The sequence below is a fragment of the Anarhichas minor genome, unplaced genomic scaffold (assembly GCF_050575085.1).
Source record: "Anarhichas minor isolate MPS153535 unplaced genomic scaffold, ASM5057508v1 ptg000026l, whole genome shotgun sequence".
NCBI classification, from domain to species: Eukaryota; Metazoa; Chordata; class Actinopteri; order Perciformes; family Anarhichadidae; genus Anarhichas; species Anarhichas minor.
Window position 1 is genome coordinate 4561807 of NW_027466472.1, and position 22429 is coordinate 4584235.

The 22429-nt window shown below is 43.7% G+C and overlaps 1 protein-coding gene across 2 annotated transcripts; it reads left to right on the forward strand.

The window, feature by feature from the left end:
• The first annotated feature begins 254 nt into the window (after nucleotides 1-254).
• vaspb (vasodilator stimulated phosphoprotein b) lies at nucleotides 255-22391 on the forward strand. 2 transcript variants are annotated; one of them, XM_076100066.1, is made up of 14 exons: nucleotides 255-723; nucleotides 13316-13487; nucleotides 15455-15635; nucleotides 16319-16385; nucleotides 17831-17943; nucleotides 18177-18466; nucleotides 18715-18836; nucleotides 19037-19088; nucleotides 19241-19268; nucleotides 19387-19426; nucleotides 19651-19707; nucleotides 20274-20346; nucleotides 20771-20828; nucleotides 20934-22391. In XM_076100066.1, the coding sequence occupies exons 1-14, from the start codon at nucleotides 719-721 to the stop codon at nucleotides 20966-20968; spliced, it is 1293 nt and encodes a 430-aa protein (XP_075956181.1). In that variant the 5' UTR covers nucleotides 255-718; the 3' UTR covers nucleotides 20969-22391. The 2 variants fall into 2 exon arrangements, with proteins under 2 accessions (XP_075956181.1, XP_075956182.1); XM_076100067.1 differs by lacking the exon at nucleotides 19651-19707 and having other exon boundaries at nucleotides 258-723.
• The last annotated feature ends 38 nt before the right edge of the window (nucleotides 22392-22429 follow it).

Consider the following 22429-nt stretch of genomic DNA (forward strand, 5'->3'; position numbering starts at 1 on the left):
GATTGTTTAATGTTATGCACCATCCACCTTATCAAATTCCTTGTATGTCACACATACTTTGGCAATAAAACGGTTCTGATTCTGATTAAACTAAATTGTACTCATAGGCACAGTGTTTGAGTACATGTTTATGTTACAGTTTTAATTTGTAACAACTCACACTCCTAAACGTGGGTGTTTTCTGAGGCACACGTGAACGCACCGTGGGATTGTAGCCTACTTTGAAGCTGGCGGGTTGGGCCAGACTCCAGTGAATCTACACGGACCGACCGACCGAGTGAGGGAGCGGAGCAAAAGTCGGGCGCAGACACACGAGCTTAAATCTCCAGAAACAGCGCGCTAAACCAACGCAAAGTGTGAAAAGAGAAGTTCTGTTTTAGTGTGCGTGTGCAGACCGCTTCTTCTCCACTTCCCCTCTTTAGTAGAAACCAATGTGTGATAGTGATTGGAGTTGACAAGCCCGCTCCTCCACTACTGTATCTACTCCCTCCTCCTCCTCCTCTCCCGCTCCACACAACCAGGAAATCGTCGAGGTGTGCTTTCTTTACACCGCCAGTTGCTACCCCGTTTTGCGGGTGTAGATGCGCCTTTTTTCCGGCGATTCTTCTCCGTTTTTTTATTTCATTTCACTCGTTTGACTTTTAACGCCGGGGCTTCAGCTCTGAAGTCAGCCAAAACTTAGCCTACGAGGAGAGGATCTCCACTCTTTGGCCGAACAATGAGGTGGGTAAAAGCGGCTCAAATCCCTTCATCTTTCATTGTGTTTCCAAGGCTACATTTTGTGTTTCGGCCACTGGTTTTCACAAAGGCGACACCGTTCAACCCCTGACCCAATAATATCTCTTGAACCAGTTTGTTTCCGATACATTGTATCGTGTTTCGACTACAGAGGCACACTTGCCGCCGTGTAGCAGGTTTGTTTCTAGTGAATAACTTGCTGGTCTGCGTGTCAGAAAGTGTTTAGTGTTAGCGTGGTCCCACTGAAGGTGTAGCCCTGCAGTGTGGCTGCTGAGGTTGTTGAGCCGGTCAGATGACCCAAAAAAACAGGGTTTTTGTATTCGTTTCAAACACTACCATGTTGACTCTTTTTGGCTGCAGAAGCTCAGTATTGTTGTGTCTGAAACTAACCCACTATCGTGCAGAAACACCCATGGTATAAAACTTCAAAAGACAACAGTGTGTTCATAACTAAAGGTCAGAGGTCAGGGTAATTTATAGAACATGTGAAAGGAATTCAGTGTGTTGCTCGAAGGCACTTCAGCATGGTGGATTCTCTATACAGGCGGGCTCACCCTGCTGCACATAACTTGCTGTTTATATATCATGTCACACATTAACCCTTCTCCTCTCCTACTATATTCCTCTCTCTCTCTGTGAATACAGAGGCTTACACCAAATTGTCTCAGTGGAAAGCTCATGTCTACAAATTCCACATCCTGTCACAGCCTGTGCAGTTGGCAATTACATGCTTTTGAAGCCACCGCTCCTATCTGGGGCTTTGTTTTTTATTTGTCACATTTTAAAACGAGTAGTACTCCTACTTATGTCAAGGAAGGACTTTTTGTCATTTGAAAGCTTGACAGAGCGGTGCAGGGCCGATAACCTGTCTGACTAGTTCTTTATCTCAAGCCTCTTGAGCAGGCCTGTTCTAAAACAATGTATCCCAGCTCGACACATGGGTTGGTCCAGGGTTTGTGTTTGTTTTGCACATATTTTATCCGTGGTAACTTTTGATTACAGCCGGAAACAGGAGGCACTTTGAGCCGCCCCGAAAATCCTGCCACAATCACAGTAATGCATTTAAAAAGTGCCCCCTGCTGATGAGGCCGTTAATTAAGTTAATGCAAGGATCAGCAAAGATTACCTTGCTAACATACTTTACAGAATACATAGGCGGGTTTATATGAAATTTTAGCACGCAGAGCAAAATTACATAATCGAATTAGTAGAAACTCCAACCATGTTTTGCACAGTTTGCCACAAGTTTGAGAGCAGGACGGATAAAACACGACAGTTTACTTAAATATGTGGTTATTTGATAAAACTACTTGTATTGGGGCAAGTAAAAAAAGAAGCCTTTGGGCATGTAGATTGAGACAAGTGTGTCAGAAATCATTAACGTTCAACATTAACGGTGAACCCTGAAGATAAGCAAACTGCTGTGTTGTCGTGTTGCTCAAAAACTACTTCCCCTGCAGCAAACCACTGCAGCAACTAGACTGCACCAAAGTATTGGTGTAGAGCATTTTTGTCTACATTCAGGGTTCCTCATGCACTTCAAAGTGGCCTCCTCTCTCCGTTGATGGGCGACATCCGTCTTGATAGTTGTAGGTTTTTACTTTTTGCCCCGGATTCTGCCCCTGCTGTCGCTCCATTGTGGCGAAAACAGTCGATGTCACCTTTTATAGTAGTTAAAAGACCGGAATGCAGCTCCACTCATTGTCATTTATACCCGTGGTATGTGAATGCCGACACACAAGTGCAGTCAAAAGTTTAACAGTTTGACCCAGTTGAGAAAATGCAGCATCTCCTCTGACAAGGTATAAAATAGATGCTAAGAAAACACTGTATCAGCGTTTCAGGCTATCTTATCCTATTGTTAGGTGGCCACAGGAAGTGCATCCCTCCGCATAGTGATTCACGGTTATTGTCAGAGGTGACTCCCACCTTCCTCCCACTCACCAGACGAGGTCTCTGTGACTGAAAGAGACCCGTCCTGTCCTCGGGCTGGAGAGTTGACGCGCGTGTGACGTGAGCAGACAGGTGTAATGCATCTGCTCGCCGCGACTGTTTGCGATCTAAACGAGTTCCCTGTGCTCGGTTTAGAAGCTCCACACGTCTGGAGGCGATGGCAAACCTCCACTCTTCTCCTTACACTCTCTCGCATGAGCTTTTTTTATTGATCAGCCTTAAAGCAGGGAAATGGCCTCCCCCCCTACGTCTCCTTTGTGCCTTGGCTCCAGCTTTTTTTTCTCCGCCTTGGCAGTAAATGGAAAGGAATGCAGCTCGAACGAGCGGTGTTTTGCAGTTTTGCTGTCATATCCTCCGCCTCTATGAAAATGCTCAACGTCTTGACCTCCTGTCCCAACAAGGCCGGTAGCTGTTATTTCAGGCATTTAGCAATATTATTGCGTACATGTCCATGTAAGGATAACAAGATGAAACTCATTGGTGTTGCGATAGGAGCGCATTCGTGCCACGGTGTTGTGTAATGTTCGTAACAGTGGGTCTGGTGTTGTGCGAGGCTAATTCATCATGTCTTTACTTGTTTGTCTAATTCCTTCGCACACGTAGGTTTTCTTTTGAAGTCTGATATCAGTGCAGAGTATAAACAGACTCTCAGCCTGTGTGCTATCAATATTACCCCCTAAAATCTATTTTAAAATTCCAAATATGAAGCATAGAAATACTTGTGTACTCTAAAGAGCCTCAAATGCCTCGCTATAGCTAAGTTAAACTGCATTGTTCTTGGCAGAAACACATTTCTTTTTCACCGTCATTGTCTTTTTGCGAACTGTACCCGAAGACATTCTGCATACCTGTAATTATTGCACTTTCAGTGTGAAACTAAACCGCCTCTTTATAGTCGTTTCTCTCAACCAAAGGGCTCCTAATATCCACGCTTAACCCCACGCACCAGAAGCAATAACAATTTGAGGTAATTGGGGTGTGCATGTGGGGATTCTCATCTATAACGGCGTTCATTTCATGCGTCATAAAGAGTTGCATATCGACATGCACTTGGACAGTACTGTCACTACACGCGCTCTGTTATTGACATGGTCTTGCCTTGTGAGTTGGTCTCCCACAATACACTGCAACCGCCCCCCCCCCCCCCAGAACCAACTCACCCCTCTGAGTCCTCCCACCTCTTCCACTCATAAATAGGCCATTATGCCGGCGTGCCCCATGGATTAGACGCTTTGCTACGGGAGTTGCTCAACATACAAAACCTACCATTGTCTCCTTGGTGACAAATCCAGTTTCCTCTGTGGTTCTTTAATTGTGCTTCTCTAGGTTGTTGTGTTCTCTGTAAGTATGGAATTGTTTCTTCTGTCATCACTTCCTTTAAACTTGACCCTAACTAGCTTCTCTGTCCTGTCTCGCCCATCTTAAGTAGCTCGCTGAGCTCGGTGTTTTGAAACTGATGTTGATCATTTGTCTCAGGAAATTAAGTAAGTTGGTGTGAAAGTTGCGCAAATCACTTGCAGGGCGTTTTATGCACTCAGTCTTCCGTAGTGGTTTGGGCGCTTGATTTGAAATTACAATTATAATCTTGATAATCTACAAATTTGTTGGACAAAAGTGTTTTATATCTTTGTATGTATAATAACTTTCAGTTCTGGATTGTTGGTCGGACAAACAAGCAATTTGAAGACCTCATTTATATTTTCCAGAAACTCGCACCAGAAACTCTTCATAGATAAAACATCCAGATTGGGATGAGTCTGGGTTAAAGCTAATTCAATAAATACAGCACCTGACAAATCATGGTTCTTCATCAAATGTATGTGAATGTGAAAATCCAGTATGGCTGTAAAGTGGTCCTTATTGGACTGGTTTATTACATCCTGAGATATTAAAGTGATGCCTACCGTAAACTCTAAACAGTATGACAAAATCTCGGAATCTTAGCATTGAATATCACTCAGGATATATATCGTCATTTCGTTCAACCCTAATAAGTAATTTAGGTCCGCTTGCTAAGGTTTTTGCAGTTAAAGGTTATAAAGATGGCGGCTCACAGAATTTATAATTGCAATCAATTGGCCTGAAACTGATGCTCCCTTCATTAATTCTGACTGACATTTTGTTTATACTTGCTGATTTCCTGTTGTGAGGGAGAATATTTTGCTTGGTTTTGCTCAACTAACTGTCACAACGGAAGCATTGGTAGCGGTTACTAGAAGCAGTTATCTGAGAAATCTGTTGGTTTAAGAGTTACAATATCCGTTAGTTGGCATACAACAACCTGTACAACTGCCTTGATCTCATCCATGCCTTAGAACCTTTGTCTTTGACTTCTATCTCCGTCACCGGTGTGAAGTGGAGCAGAACTCGCAGCTCTACAGTGTCCGAATTAAGTTAAAAAGACATCTGTGGTCTTCTTGTGTTAGCCGGACTGAGTGACGTCACCCCGGCTGATGGAGAGCCTGGGTCGAACGGCGTAGTGAAACCAAAGCTTGTTGTGGGCAGAAACGCTGTAGTGATATATCGGACGGTCAGCAGCACTTCTAATGGCCACACAGATGCATCGGGGTCCACTGCTTAATGGAGCGTAATGGATGCCAGTTAGTATAAAAACTGCCTTCTGCTGTCAGACATCTTAAACATTACTATCTTTCAGGTCCTCGGATCTTAACTTCACTTATGTGGGCTGATGGTGATACACAAAGGCTGCATTAGATACAAACAGTATTGGAGGAAGTCCAGCAGATGATTTGCTGTGCAGCAGTTTCCTCACATTATCATTAGGCCCCACTTCCACTCTGCTTTACTGTTTCTAACTGAACAGAAAGGACAGGCTGAAAAGCAGAACCTGTTTTGAATTCTTCAGAAGAATTTTCCGCATGGGTGATGCTTTTTTTTTTTTTGTGTGCATGATTAGCGATGCATATAATCTTGTTTACAGAAAGAGTTTTTGCTTTCTAGATTCTTCATGAAGGTCCCACTGTGTCTCTTTTATCCTGTGGCAGTCTGCTCGATTAGAATGGTACACGTTTCATTTAGGGAGTTGATATTGACTTCAGTTGAGTGGTCAGAAGAGGACTGTCCTGTTAAAGAGTCATCTGTTAAAAAAGTTAATGCTCAACGCTCAGTCAAGAGGGGAGATTCGCCTGAATGTGTCATGGATGTTGTTTTTTGGTACATAGTTTCAGTTAGAAATAAAGGTGTGAATCTTCACTGACCTCAATTCAATTATGATCAACGGTGCATCTCAATAATCTATACGACTGCACATGGAAACTTTTTCAAGAATTAATACGAGCAGTCCGATAAATCTTTAACTTTATTTAGAAAGTGCTACAACAGTCAGTATAAAAAGCTGCATCATTTCAATACCAGTATCTGTGTGAGCCACACCAGCACACAAACAATAGAAAAAAAACATGCATGCTCGGTGTTCTGTAGGCCTTAGCCTTGGTGAACTGGAGATCAGAGAAGAAGCGAGACAAAGGAGAGAAGAGAAACAAGCCTCAAAGACAATAAATGACAGCAAAGCGCATTAAAGACTCCCGCTGAGCTGAAGTGAAACCAAACTACTGATGAGCTTCTGTCACCGCATCAACGCTGAGCCCTTCCAGTCCGCATTGAGATGCATCTCAGAATCGAGACATTTCCACACCTCTAGTCAGTCACAGGATAAACATTGCCACTGATTGGCCAGTTTATATATATATATATATATATATATATATATATATATATATATATATATATATATATATATATATATACAGTATGTGTATCTATTGTCATTGTTTTGTGCTTGCTTAGTGAAAAGGATCAGCTGAGGGTTGCTGAGATATCAAGTATCAGGCCTCATTTGTTTCAGCTTTCACATGTGAGACGAAAGAAATGTATCGTGAAGGTCTTTTTAGAGCGCTCGGCCATTGACTTGTTGTTCTGCTGATGGATTCGGCTTCCTTGGTGTTGTGCATTGTGCGGCTATTATCAAAGTAGCCACTATCTGTAAAGTAGACTGACGTCAAAGTCCACACACTCATGCCACTCAATGTCAGTGGGAGGCAGGTAATAATGATCTTTGAGTTGAGACATTTCTTCTCTAATGTGAAGGGAAGACTGTACAAGTCAGGACGGCTGAGGAAGAGTTTTTCCCTCACTGGATTGTTCTTCTCCAGAAAAGTAGACGCTTCCCTCCTCCTCGGCCCGAGTCGAGGAGGAGGATGTGCTCCAACCTGTAAAAGGAATTGAGCTCAAGAGAGGAGGACAGAGGTGAGACGGTTCCAAATATGGGCATTGAGTGTACCAGTAGTGCCCAACACACACACACACACACACTCCCTCAGAAGCAGGAAGGAATCCATCTCCACTCTTGAAGTGGTCACACACAACAAAATGTTCTTTGGCCAAAACGTCTCTTCAACTTTTCCACAATGCTGGATAAACGATGCCAGACAAAGGATGAGTCAGCGTTTAGAGAATGCTGAGGGGTTTTTTTTTTTTTCTTAGTAGAGGAGTTTCAGCTGAAGCTGTCAGACTCCATTTAAACAAAGATATTGAGAAGAAGAGGTGAAGAACGGCTGAGATGGCTTCGATGCCCGTTTCTGTGTAGCTGACTCGTGGAGGCAGAAAGCAGTAGCCCGCAGCCAGTGTGTGTGTGTGCGCGTGTGTGTGTGCGCGTGTGTGTGTGCGCGTGTGTGTGTGCGCGTGTGTGTGTGTGCGCGTGTGTGTGTGTGCGTGCGTGTGCGCTTTAGCAGCATGCTAGGACCTGTGAAAAGAAACAGGCGTGAGGAGAACGACAAAGCAAAGGGGGGTGAAGTTTGCAGTGGAATAAGGCAAAGCTAGCCCTAACCAAAGTCTAAAAGCTTCTCATTTTTTTATTTAGTCTTTACTTTAATAGTTAGGACGAGATAGAAAAACTACTCTCTTAACAAAAGTCTAAAATATATTTCATTCAAACCTCAGAAAGTCCTGTTTGCCCCCTGATTAAGTTCTTTAATTTCAGCAAGAAGAAAACCTGTTTCTTTCTTTCGTATATGAAACATAAGAATTTTCAGAACAATTTGTGTTTAGATTGCTGGTTGTTTTTTTACATTTGAAGAAAAGAAGCTGCATCAAAGGGAAGTTTATTCTTGTCTGGGCGTCGGGCTACACATTAACATTTATGGGACAGCTGGACAGGTACTGCACTTTGCAGTTTGAGAGCTTATCTTGTACCTGCTTTTACGGTCCATGAATGTCCCTCAATATTGACATGAGATACAAACAAAAGTTTTCATGAGGTGTATGCTGTTCACAGAGCTCACGTGGGCCCGTTTACATGGCCCGGGGCTGGTTTCAGGACAGCGTACTCTCAGATGACCGGGCCAGCGTCAACAGGCTGTATTGTCTGCTCTTTCCATGTCCGAGTCAGCACCACATGTCGAGTACTTCACCACCTCAGCCCAGTGTGTGCACAATGAGAAGGCAAAGGACAATTTGGTCTCTTGCAAATATGGAAATAACTATGAAGCACATGTTGTGATGCCACGCTTCATGAACATGCAGTGTGGCTTTCACTATGGTGTATACAGTTGGGCATTCCCACGCATGCACATGCTGTGTTTTCCCATGATGCCTCTCTGTAACACTTCCTCTTCTCACTTCTGTTTGTGTTTCTGTCTCGAACGTGACTTTACCTTCACGTGTCTCATCTCTGGATGTGCTGTGCTGTGAAGGGGAAAGTTTCACACTCATGGATGAGATCTTGGTTAAAATCAATAAATGTATGTGTGTGTGTATATATATTTAATTTGCCAGTAAATAGTTTTCCGGTTACCATAACATTCCAAAAGACAGATGAGTTCACCTGTATATTATAACTGCAACAACATTGTCGTTGTACACATGATACAGAGGCATTTAAAGCGGTGCTTGTTTGACTATCGGCTGTAAAAAGTTGATCTCTATTTTCAGAGGCTGTGAAGGGGAGGGAGGAAGTGTTTCGGTTAGACACAGACTATTAAGTGACTTATTGTTAGTTGCTGTCTGGTTTGAATATATGACGTTGAACCGTTGGGGAAGAAGACAAATATCGAATGAATCACTGTTTGTTCATCTATGGTTCACTAATTCAAATATGACACCTGTGTCTCTGCTTATGTTTCACGTTTGGCCTCGAGTCAATTATGAAAGCTGTGAGGAAGCAAACCTTCTGTTGGTGAGACGTATTGTTCGGTCGTTGGGCATGAGTTACTCCTGCAGGTTTCTGTTATCTTTTTTTTTTTTTTTTTAACCACAGAGAACGAGACTTATTCCTGGAGGCACGACCTGGACATCATTAATAAATGATAGTTGGCTGTAGTTGTGAGGGCGAGAGAGGGTTTTCAAATAGAGGTATTCTTCGCTCCTGGAGGAGAAAGAAGTCTGATGAATTAGGAGGGACAGTGAGCCGAGACAAATGATTTTACTCCACTCAGTGTCGAGACAACACTGTGTTACTTCACTGTGTCTTCAGGGCGGATGACTGTATATCATTTGTGCCATTTTTGCTCCGTGAAACAGTCTCATGATACATGTGCCCCTGTACATGTAACTGTATGTTAGGCCTTCTAATCCCGGCACCAAATATAATAATGAACCGTGGAGTCGTGTTTCTGCGTGAAGAGACATCTCTCGACCGATAGTGGCACTTCTGTATAGCATTTAAGTCTGAGAGAATGGTGGGGGAAGTAGAGAAGAGTGGTGGGAGGGTCAGGTAAGAGGAGGAGGAGATGGAGCCACTGGGCCTGACTGTACTTGCCAGCACATTTGGGGAAAAGCACTGAGAGCACAGCCTTATACAGACATTTCCAAGAGAGCGTGTGCCCGGCTGTGCACCGCGGCTTCCTGTTAACCCCTGACTGACCGAGAACCCACACAGGGATGAGGTCTTGAAGATGGGGGGTTCAGTTTTTGTGTTTTTTTAAGAATATACATGCAATTTGAATATCATCTTGGTGAATCCTGTGCTGAAGTCCTTTTGCTTTAGGTATTTGGTGGCTCAGATCCCTCCCAGAGCATCAGCCAGTGACCTATTTGTGCTTAAGAGAAAACCTCTTAAGCTAACTAAGTGACCAGTTGACTTAGCTCCACAGCCAGCGTCACTGGTGGTCTTCATCTGAGGAAGGACAGGAATAGATAGTTTGTGATCGCGCCTGTCGCCGGTTTTTATTCCAGTGCTGAAACCCAGTCCAGTCAGATCCAGCTGTGAGTCTTCTTCTACCCAGTGGACCGGGTCACCACATGGACACACATGCTGGCAGGTTGACGGGTGCGAGGGTGCGCGCGGGTGCTCGTCTTCATGCGCGTGTTTGCCGCACGCTTTTAGCGCCTCGGTGTCCGTAGTTCTATCAATAATGCATCGGCTCACTCTCGGTCTCGCTCCTGAGCCCTGGCTTTCTCTGTCATTAAATATGCATCCGTTTCCCAGTCCGAAGTCTCTGTCCCCCTTCGCAGTTCCGATAAGCCCTCTCTGCCCCGCACATCAACAGCAGGCTGGATGCAGATGATGCAGTGAGATCGGAGAGCGCTGCAGTATTTATCCATCCAGCCCGAAGTGATTGATGGCTGTTGAGTGTTGATTTAAGGCCAAAGTCAACTTTGAACCCATTTCCAGAGTGCTTTCTCTCCCTTGAATTTGTATTCGTTGTTGTCAAAATGTTAATGTGACTTAGTTTATCTAAGATATTAACAGTAACAACCCGTTGGGATGTGACTTTGACAGGTTGTGCCAAACAGAGAATCAAAGATCATAGTTTTGTGAAAACATTCTGTTACAATATTTTGGCATAAATGCATGGCGATGACATTCATAGTAAGGACCCCTCCAACTAGTTTTATATTTATTTATTTATCATTTTTACCAATATGTGAACCAAGCGAGACATTGTAAATTTAAAAAATAAACAAACGTATCAGTGCTATTTGGCGTACAAAGTATGTACTGGAGCATTGTTCTACATTATCCCAAATATTTATTTTTCATTTCTGTAATGTGACGTACATGCAGATGCAACATGTCTGCAATGGGCTGAAATCTGCCAATTCAGTATGCCCAACCAATTTATCTCTCTACCTCATTTAGCATAGACCATTCCTACGTCAACCAGATTCATCCCACATCCCACTACTGTCTGTATTTACACATTTTCTGTGACTTCAAACCTGTCCAAACTGTTGAAGATTAGGTCACGCCTCATTACATGCCTCTCGACTGATAGTGCACAGGGCTTGCCCTTAACGCTTGCCCTGGGCAAGTAAACTCTAATGTTCTGGCAAGGCCTCATGCAGGTGAAAAATAAACGTGATCTCTATTAGGGATCGGCCGATATTCAGTAAACATCTGTGTTGCATTCGGCTGAAGGAGAGCGGGTTAATGTTGGCTGTATGCGGCCGGTGGGCAACACAGTCCTGCTTGGCTAAGTAACGGAGATTACAGTAAAACAAGTGTTGCATTGATTTTCATTATGATGCATTCATGCTCTACTAAAAAAAACAAGTATTGGGCAATGGTAAATTATAACGTGTTCAAATGTAATCTTGTAAAATGTTGTTCCAGGCTTGAAACTTAAATAAATATAGTTGTTTGAAGTAGATCAATTTAAAATGGATAATATTAAAGAGGGAATTATGACCCGTTTAACTTCCTAACACTAGGATTATGCATCTGAGATGTATGTTTTGTGCATTAATACATTTCAATAATTGTCCGTTGTTGTTTGGCAAGTAAAACATCTCAGCTACTTCTCTGTTTGACCAATAGAAATGCAGACACACAAATTACACAAAACTAGTAGTTAAAAAAGTTATTGCTGCCATATGTTTGTCAAAATACAAGAATTACAAGTAAAGTGCAAAACATCTGCAAAAATCTCTCTAGCTGCAGTTTGTCAAAAAAGTTACTATTAAAATTGTACCAACATTGACTGTAGCACAGTTATTAGACGTGTGGCAAAGATGTTTTGAAGTTCATATAATACACGTTTCTGTGATTGACAGCAACCCCAGAACTATCTGCTGTGTTGTCAAATGTCAACTACATTAGGAAAATACCAGACTTATGTGCGTGTGTGCCATATAGATTGTTCAGGCTGAGTCGGTCCTTATTTGGCAGTGTTGGCAACAGGAAGTGGGTTGTGGCTTTGGTGCTGTGTCACTAGAAGGAGCAGATTGTATCAGAGGCGAGACAGATGGAGGGAGAGGGGGGAAGACATGGATTAGGGGACTATGGTTAGAGCTCAGGGGGCAAATGAGGAGAGGAAGGGGAGGATTGGTAAAAAATATATATAGAATTGTAATTGACAGCCACATTTGTTACTGTGTCTGTGTTCCCCTCTGCCTTCTGTTCTTGTTCCAATGTGTTTATAACTCGTACTGTGTTTAGGCCGTGGTTGTGGTGTAGGATTATTTGTGGTATTCTCTTCTACAATGAACGATTAAAGTTCTCTTTAGATCTCAGTGTCTGGTATGCAAATGCACTCACTCGGCAGCCTCTGCTACCTAAACTTGCATATTCCTGAAAGTGTTGTAACTCGTGTGTGTATTCCCGCCTGCATGCGACTATAAATACGCGTTTTGTCACTGATCAAACAGCACACGTCTTCTTGCAAAGTGTGTGGAGGTGGAGGTTGATGCAGAGCAGGTGGGAGATTGCAGCGCCTCGTCTCTTTGGCGGAGCTCCGCACAACTTCCCGTCTTTGTCGGCCTCCATTGTTGTCTCGCCTTCCATCTTGTTTGGCATCGAGCTAATCTCTTTCTCCTCTCAAATCAGCACTTCTCTGCACTCCGTCTCTTAGTCTTTCACCTTGCTTTGACATATAGGGTAGGACACGGGTAGAGGAGGTCCTAACCTTTGGCCCATCCGGAGAGTGTGGGGTAGTTCTCTGTGGCCAGAGAGACACTGTATGACTATCGGCAACACTCGACGTGTTCACAAACTATACTCTATGATACATCTGCTGTATGTTTTGTGTCCTTGCACTCTTGCAGAGGCAATGTGTTGGGACAGTGTGAAACCTCAAGAGGAAGAACTGAGTGTTTGTCCATCCGATGTCTTCAGTTCTTTCCAGCTGCAGTCTAAACTACATATCATTTAATGGCATTTCAAAGTGGTGAAATAAAGAATTATGTTCAAATTATAGATAATTGTTTTGTTTTTTACATTGTAATCTGGTATAACATTTGATATTACAAAAGCACAATCATTTCTGCTCTTTTACACTCAACTCTGTGATGTGTATTCACTGAAACTGAAGTTCAAGCACATAACTTGTTCCTCTCTCGGGGCAAAATAGAAAATAAATCTATAGATATAACCCTTGAAGATCCTTTTAAGCTTATAGATCTAAAGACCATGTTTGTGGTAGCGACCACAAAGATCATTGGCAATATCTGTTGTCGGCTGAGTGACTACCACTAATCCCCGTTTCATGTTTGTGCCAATGTTGTTTTTTTTGCAGTTGCCAGCACAAAAGTGATGTTTTGTGTTGTGTCGGCTTTGACGAGCAAACAAAATGATGCACGTCTCAGAACCTTTATACCCCTTAAAGTCATCTCAACGTTTCTTGATTGTAATGAATGTTCTCTTCCTGTCCTGCTCTCTGTCTCTCAGTGAGTCGAGTATTTGCCAGGCTCGGGCCACTGTGATGATCTACGACGATGGCAATAAGAAGTGGCTGCCGGCGGGCGCTGGACCGCAGGCCTTCAGCCGAGTCCAGATCTATCACAACCCTTCCACCAATGCCTTCAGGATAGTGGGACGCAAGATGCAGACGGACCAGCAGGTACATCTGCTAGCTGTGTGTGTGTGTGTGTGTGTGTGTGTGTGTGTGTGTGTGTGTCATCCTTCTGTGTCCGTCATGTGGCTCGTGGGCGTCTGTTGTCTACTGTGAGGGCCTCAGGGTGTATGAATAAGCAGGCAAGTGTGAGACGGTCTATCTTTGTACGTGCCCGTTCATTCACATTATCGCCATATAGAGAACATTTACTGTACGTACTGTGATCAATTCATCAGCAGTACCGGAGAAGACATTATTGTAAATCGCTCCAGGACTTTATTGCTTATTTTAATTGCATTTCTTTTGTCAATTAGTTACTTTGCATATATGACAGCCTGGACCGCGTCCCAGCTAAATATTTAGAGCAGCTCCAATATATCACACATACCTGGTGACGTGCTGAACTATCACGCCAGAGTTTATGGTTTCACAGTTTCAGCAGAGGCAAGAGTACATCACGTCTACGGGTATATTTCATTTAATTTGATTGTTAATCTTGATGTAAGGAGAGTGAGAGAGGCTGCAATCTGTTGTGTAGCAGTAGTTACTGTCCTGTGTTTTTGGAATAAGAGAGCCATTATACATTGTATATATATCAAGATGATGTTGGTTATGTTGCCCAGCCACACGACACAGAATATGTTTGATAGTCAGCCTTGAATTAGCCTCTTAAGCATGCACACATCATGTGTTGAGTTTTGTCCTTTATTTTTTTTAGTCTAACCTAAAGCTGAACATGTGGCGTTCATTTTGGGCATGATCTGTGCTTAGTGAGAAGAGAGACTGTTCTTCGGATGTGACAATCTACAGGCATGTTGGAAAAGGAGAACAAAGAGGGTTTCCTTGTCATTATCACCAGATTCTGACTCACCAGATATCGCCAGATAAAGGTGGGCAGACTCCAAGTGAAAGTGCCGGGTGAACTGAGTTTGGGCGGCTCTATTCTCGACTACGCCCCTCTCTCTCCCTGCTGCCTCGGTGTCTCTCTCCTTCTTTAAACATTCAGGGCTCCAAAGTGTTCCCCAGAGACGGCTCTTAAAGTGGATGATGTTTCCTGGGGTAGTTAACCCGTTCAACCATTTCCTGTGACAATTTAGGAATGACGCCTGACACCCAATGAGGACTCTATATTTGTGTCTAATGGAGACATGCAATGTGGTTTCGGATGGTGCTGGATGAGATCACAGGGGAAGCTAATGAGAGAGAATATAGCGTGGCTGTGTTTTCTCTCTCCTTCCATGTTCCCTAATGTTCTCTCTCGGCTCTGCCTGCATGTAGAGTAACTTTTAGTTGTTTTTACGCTCGTCTTTTCAATTTGCTTTGTGCGTCCCAGCCTAATTGTATGATTAAACTTCATTGAAAGTGGAACCGTGGTGTTATTGTTTTTCTGTAGCCATTCAGGCTATTTAAACATGCTGCTTTCTTTCACTGAAAACAGGAAATGTAATCTCCCCCATTTCATCCTTATTTTAGATTCTGGTCATCCTCAGTCTGCCCCTCTTGCCTTTCTGACAGGATTGTGGAGAGTTTAGGAATGCCACACTGTCTGCAGTGGCAGCTGAACTTGCAACCCTGTTTTTAGTGCATGTTGCTCGATACGATATTTACCCTGACGGGGTCTCCTCTCCTCCTCTCTGCTCTGTGGAATCCAGAGGCTGTTAAACAAATAGTGAAATGGCGCATCAGCACATTCAGGCAACACTCAAACCCGGAACATTTTTCCCCTTGTGGTTCATAGGCTTCACGCCACCTGCTGGGTGGACTATAAACCAGGATAATCCAACCAAAATAAAGCAGACAGTTTGATTGGGGGTGGATTTGTTGTTTTTCTAGGAAGCTTCTAGAAACTATCCTTTTATTTCTTCGTGCCATTTGTTTGAATGTGGACAAAAGGCCACAAAAGTACTAATTTGGCTCACCATTGCTACCAAAAAGAATCCTTGTGTCGATCATCTGTCCTCTTCCCTCTCCAGGTGGTTATAAACTGTCCCATTGTGAAAGGTCTCAAGTACAACCAGGCCACAAACAATTTCCACCAGTGGCGGGATGCCCGGCAGGTGTGGGGCCTCAACTTCGGCAGCAAAGAGGACGCTAATCTTTTTGCCAATGGCATGGCTCATGCTCTGGAGGTGCTCACCTCCATGGCAGACGCAGGTAAATGAGTTCGCACTAGATTCACAGTTCCATCAGAATCCGAAGCTAATTGAGATTCAACTTCAAGTCCATGAAAAGGGAAATGAAACCGTAACAGGAATAGAAAATGGTTATTTTTATTATGCTGCAAATCCTTTTGGTCTCAACTAATGGAGATTAAATCTCGTACATAATTATTCCGCCCTAATCCATGTCTCAGATATAGGAAACTTATTCCAATAGTTTTTTTGCAGAACTCTTTTTCTTTGTCCAAAAACGTAATGAGAACAGGTATGTTATTTTAGTCTTTCTGTTTGTTTACACCAGCTGGCTGTTTAGATCCAATCTGATCCTTTACGTGTTTTTGTTTTGTTTAACCGTGAACTAAATAGAAGAAATGCTGCATTTTAAGAGCTCTGAACCCAACTGCAATGAATGACCTTAAAATATATTAAAGGTACAGCGCCCTTCTTGGTCCCTCTGTAGTATCATGTCTGTCTCCACCATACTCAGACTTTGCACGCTCAGCTGCCTGGGTAGAAAAGGTGTGTACACTAATAAAAGCACATAAACAGTTGGATACAATTCAAAGAGTGTCATCAAATACAAATCAGAAAGTGTTTAAAATTCACAGCAATGTATGCATGTTCTTTAATCTTGTTTATTTTCATCAGGAATGTTTTTTCTGTGTTGTGTTTCGGCAGGCTATTCAACCCTCCCCCGCCCAGTGTCAAATGGACCTACTCCAGAAGAGCTTGAACAACAGAGAAGGTACCTTCAGGCTTCCTCTAAATGGAACCTGCCTTTATTTTACTGTGCTGATATAATAAACCGCTGGCCACATTTTATTAGAAGTCCACTTGGATGTCTTCTGGGCCTGATTCAGCAAAAAGAAAATGAATGTATCCAGCTGTTAACCCTGACAACATGGCCAGGTTTCTTCTAGGTTTGCAGAGAGATGAACAATGTCAATATTTGTTTTATAAAGTAGATTTTCTTTTGAAGCAAGTCGTTTGTGTAGACAAGTTGGCTGTCCTGTAATGCCATGTGAAGTGTATGTTTCTAACAGAAGCAAACTATCCTCTGGGTCTAGTTGCATAACATCCAATAGCAAGTCAAGCTGTCTTGGCTTTGGAGTAGTCCTGTTTGCACACACGCATACATAGAGGATTTGATGGCATTAGACAGACAGCGCTAAACCCTCCGTCAGCCCCTGTAGGTTAAAGGTTAAAAAGACAGCAAGGCGGACACCTCGCATCAACCTTCACCGTCTCTCCATCCATCTAGCGGTGTCACCGTGCATGCCTCGGCATTAACCTTTTAATCCCATTTAGACTAAAAGGTAATATGTTGCCCAGTAGGGGAGGCTTTGTGATTGGCTAGAGGGACTGTCTGTCAACTTCTAAGCTGTCCCAGTGGTTGATGACATACTGTAGCTTAGGGAGCCTTTGAAAAGCCCTTTTGAAATCCAGCATGGATGCAGGTGTTGGTGGATATAATTTGCATTGATGCTTTTAGGTCTGATGAACGTAGATTCACGATATTATTCACCATTGTCGAATGGCTGTCGCAAAAAAAATCTGAAAAACATAAGGACGTCATATCCCTTCCCCCCTTTCCTGGGCACTCTGCCTAAGTGGATCAGCTGTGCTTTAAATCACAGCGACTCTCGCATTGTGTGCATGCTTGTGTGTGTGGACCTGTACATTTTTGAGTTGGGTGCACATTGTACGTGTGCTGTTCAGTAAACAGCTGTTGTGAGTGGCAGATGTGATGAGGGAGAGGGGAGGGAGCAGTAGTGAATCAGGCCACCGTGTCCAGCTGTGGACTTTTCAGTGGAAGGCTAATCAGAACCTGCGAAATCCACCTCTCATTCTTCTACAGAGGCCGGTGTATTGAAAACAAATCCCGATTATAGCTCTTCACACCAGTGCCAAAAACTATAATTAGATGGGAGTTGTTTGAACACAATGGCTGTTGCATTCATAATCAAATAATTTGGATGTTTACACATAAATTGGGAATGGCTGAGAGCCAGCACTGCCCATCATGTCCCCTTTGCGCTCTTACTATCTGCTCGATCTCATGGTTAGTCTAATGACAACACCCAAATTGAATATGGCAACTTACCGCTTTGTTTATCTGTCCTGTTCGTCCACTGATTTATTTTGTTTGCATACACTTGCCGCTGACAGATGTGTTTGTTTTGCGCGTAGGTTGGAGCAGCAGAAGCTGGAACAGCAGGAACGAGAGCGCCAGGAGAGAGAGAGACAGGAGCGGGAGAGACAGGAAAGAGAGAGACTGGAGAGAGAGAGACAAGCTGCTGCAGGTCAGGAAGCACCTGGGCTGGTCAACACAACTCCACCTCACTCCAATATAGTACAGTCTTAGAGACTTTTATTAAGTGGACACCGTTTCTTAAGGCCCCCACCACACACATTGCATTAACAGGCGTTACAGGCACCTTGCATACTGTGCGTCTTATATATCTTGGGCACACATTTTTTAGCATGTCATATATAGTTTGGGAATGCTTACTGATGGTGCCTTTCTGTGTTTTAGTCTCTATGCCTCCACCTCCACCGCTGGCCACTGGAGGCCCTCCTCCTCCACCGGGCCCTCCACCACCCCCTGGCCCTCCACCACCCCCTGGCCCTCCTCCGTCTATTGGCGTCCCTCCCCCGCCTGGACCACCACCTCCGCCGGCCCCGCCCCTGCCCTCCCTCGGAGGAGGAGGAGGAGGAGGTGGCAATAGTGGTGGTGGAGGAGATGGTGACGGTGATGGCGGGGGATTTGGAGGAGGGGGCTTGGCGGCTGCCATAGCAGGAGCTAAACTCCGCAAAGTATCAAAGGTGAGTAAATGATACTTTTGACAGTCCCGTTGCTTTGTAACTGCTTTTAAAGGAAGGTGAGCTGGACTCTAGTTGAATCCATTATGTGCTTCTCTAATAACACAAATAGAATGCTGCTGCTGTATTGATCCATTGTTCCTGCTGGTGTAGCTATGAAACCTGCATCCGTCAGTGTTTATTGAGTCATCGTGCCTACACAGTATGTCTGCTGAACTCTTCTGTATCTTTTTGCTATTTGCTGCCCTCAGCAGGAGGACGGAGCTCCTGCAACACCAATAGGCAGAGCCGACCCCAGCCGCAGCAGCACCTCCTCTGGCGGAGGAGGTGGAGGGGGTTTGATGGGTGAAATGAGTGCCATCTTGGCACGAAGGTGTGTGTGTGACATCACAAGTTTGAAGTCAGATAAAATATACAGTGCCCGCACTCAATTAAACAAGGCTTAACTACTTCTGGTTTTATTTCTACTTTGACTAATTATCATATTTCAAGTGCAGTTTGTGTAACTCTTCGAAATTGCCCATCTATTGAAGTGTACATGGTGTAACTGAAAGTGATTCCTCTTCACATCAGGAGAAAAGCTGCAGACACAGGAGAGAAGCCCGCTGTGAAGCCACCAGAGAATGTAAGAGTCTGCTGTTTGTCACATTCTTTTTTGTTAATGCTGCAAAGCATATGAAACAAGTGTCTGCATATGTAGTTGATGGTTATAAAATAGAAGCAGGTTGATAATGACTCGCTCTTACAAGGTTTCTGTCTGTTGTTTTTTTTATACAGGATGATTCAGAGCCTCAAGGCCAAGGCGGTGAGAACTGAACAATTTCATCTGTTGCATGCCACCTACACTCAATCTGATATTAATTTTACTGAGTACAAAGTAAACGTCAACAACTGATGATGTTTTCATACATTTTCCTGCTCAGACACCCTGAGAAGACCGTGGGAGAAATCAACTATGACCAGGTAATCCAGGATTCAGTTACTTCCATGCTGCCGTCGTCAATAAATCTCTCCCCCCCCCCCCCCCCCCCCCAGGTGTTGGTGTCTCGTGTTAAAACTCACCCAAAGAGTAGTTCTCCATCAGTGCGAGTGTGGTTGTGTGAACATGTGTGCGTCATTGTTTGCCCGTGTGCGAATGTCTTCCATTTCCATTCTAAGAGGAAGGTGTGTGTGTGTCTCACTAACAGGAATAACTCCATCCCCAAGAGCATGGACTCCACCCCCTCATTGTCCCAAGGGTTCAGGTATACATGCTGCCCCGATCACTCATGACCTTAGTTCCCCTTTTCTTTTCCTCTTCAGAGTTAGAGCAGCACCGCTGCACACCTACGTACTGCTGTAGCATATTGTACAGTCGATAGCAGCACCATCTAATGGATCAGAGAATGGCATGCACCCAAGGGACTTGTAGGCGTAGCAGCCGGGTGTGTTGCCTCCGTAAACTGAATAATAAGATAGAAGCCCGACAGTGTGACCGATGCGTATTTTTCGATGTCACTTCTGTGCACTGGGGTCGATGCTGTCCTCTCGTGTTGAACTTAATATCTGCATTATTGGTATCCTTAAGGTTGACATCACTTCAGAAAGGTAATTATTAGTTATGTTAACCCTCATTGCATCGTTGGGTGTACGTTTCTGCAACTTTCTACTGACTATCCCTTCATCCCTCTGGTGCTGCTACTGGTGATGTGCTAGATTGACAGTTGGCTCGTCACTGCAGTGCCATGGACCTTCTTGGCTTCTTTTTTTTTCTGCTGAAAAACAAACCTAAGCAGTTGTCTGTATTTGTCTGCTTCTTGTCTTCTTCCAGGCCGAAGCCTGCAGCCAACAACGGCAATGATGCAGGTGTCATGGATGACTCGGATTTAGAGAAAATGAAACAGGTGAATTTCTCATCAGCCCAGCGACATCAATTTTCAATTAATAGAGCGGAACGTGAATTAGTGAGATTACATGCTTTCTCCAGTAAGCTTCTTTGTCATTATGCTCCAACACACACACACACACACATACACACACACACACACACACACACACACACACACGCGCACACCAAAAAAAAAAAGTCAGGACCAATGCAGTGTCTTCTATCACAATACAGTTAAGATAAGAACGCCATACTTCTGGCTTTTGATGTCAGGGTAGGAAATAAATGTGACTACAGACCTACTGCGTGTGTACATGGATTCACAGTAACCAGGTTATCACAGTAACCCCGTTTCTTCTGAGTAACCTGGTTACTCGTAGTACGAGTGTTTAACTATCATCCCATGACTGACGATCTGTTTGTCAATCAATATTCTGCAGGAGATCCTGGAAGAGGTGCGTAAAGAACTGCAAAAGGTTAAGGAGGAAATTATTGGAGGTGAGATTTCTTTGTACTCTCTTAAAAAAACGCTAAACATTTCAGTTTTGCTTTACACAGTATTTCGGGGTATGTGACGCTTGTTTCCCCTCTGCTCTTCCACAGCCTTTGTTCAGGAGCTGCAAAAGAGAAGCACATAGTTCTGCTGAGTGTCAGGTGTAACGGAGGGATGCGATAGATGGAGGTGGTCGAGGACTGTTGGGACCTCTCCTCCGCTGTGCCCTCCCATGTAGCCCAGGGATTTTTCTTTTTCTCCTACACATTTTCTCTTTTCTTTCTGTCTTACACAAACGCATGTGAGCATACTTGCTTATGTGTCCATCATGCATATTCACTTCATGTAAATGGTAACCCTCCCCCCCATGCCATCCGGCACGTTTGATGGTCACTCCCCAACGCTGCGACGGTGATCCCATCTATCCGATCTCTCCCTCTGTTCATTCATCCCGTCCCCTTGTGTCCTCTGTGTTCTGTTCATCTGAACCAATTCAGAGCACATAGCTACAGCCACAGTTGGTCTTCCAATTCGTCATCATGTACACTCATCATATCCCTCTTTTCTGCAGAAATCCTGCTACTTGTGTCTTCTCCCTTCTATCAGACGCACCATTTACTGATAGAGCAGTCTTCAGTATTCAGGGACAATGTATTAGTCACATTTTTACTGTAATAGCGAGATGCTGGCATGCTGGGATCCTTTTTCTCTCTTTCTCAGTTGGCAAACACTTGTTCGACCTCAAACACTGCCACAGATAGTTGAGTTTAGACATCTGCCAGTAGGTTGTTGTATCTAATGGTAGTTGGAGGTGGAAAAACAATAATAATCAAGGATGGATCGGAGACCCCAACGGCCCCCGACTACTACAGTGTCGCTCCGTCAAGTGGACTTTCAACTCCTGCGCCAATGGCTAAGAACTAAAACAGCACAACACAAGCCTTCACTGCTGCAAGATGGAGACGTGAGAGGAAGAGGAGACAAGCAAAGGGAATCTGATGGGCAACCTGAGTGCTGTGAAAGAGTGTGTTGTAGTTTTATGATGTGTGAGAAATGTTTTCTCTTTGCATTGCACTTGTTCCAGAGGAAGTGTGTCTGTGTGCCACACTGCCTTGACAGACTATTCCCTCTCACTCAACATGAGATATTTGTTGGCCAGTGCAGTGCTCCTCCACTGTGCTTCCGCTAGTTCATTTCTTCCATTCTAGCTGTTTTCTAACCTTGAAACATGAAAAATGGCCATGATGAGGTCAATTAATTTGGCCATGACCAACTGCCTTGAGAATAAATATATAAATATATATATATGGAAAAATATATATTTGTTTTGAGGGAAAATGTTAGCAAAAATTAAATGGTGTTTCTATTTTAATCGAAATGACTGGTGAATGGGGATTTTTTTTTTTTTTTTTTCAATGATTGTTTTCTTATGAGATGTTATTTTGGGTTTACTGTTTCTTTTTTCTAATAGAGTCTAGGCTTTTTACACTGAAATAATAAGAAAACAGCTTAGAGACACTGGATTAGAAACGCCTTTATAGTCGAATACAGCTGCTTCTTGAAATGCATTACTTTGTCTCGAGTCATCTTTTCTTTGAATTCAGAC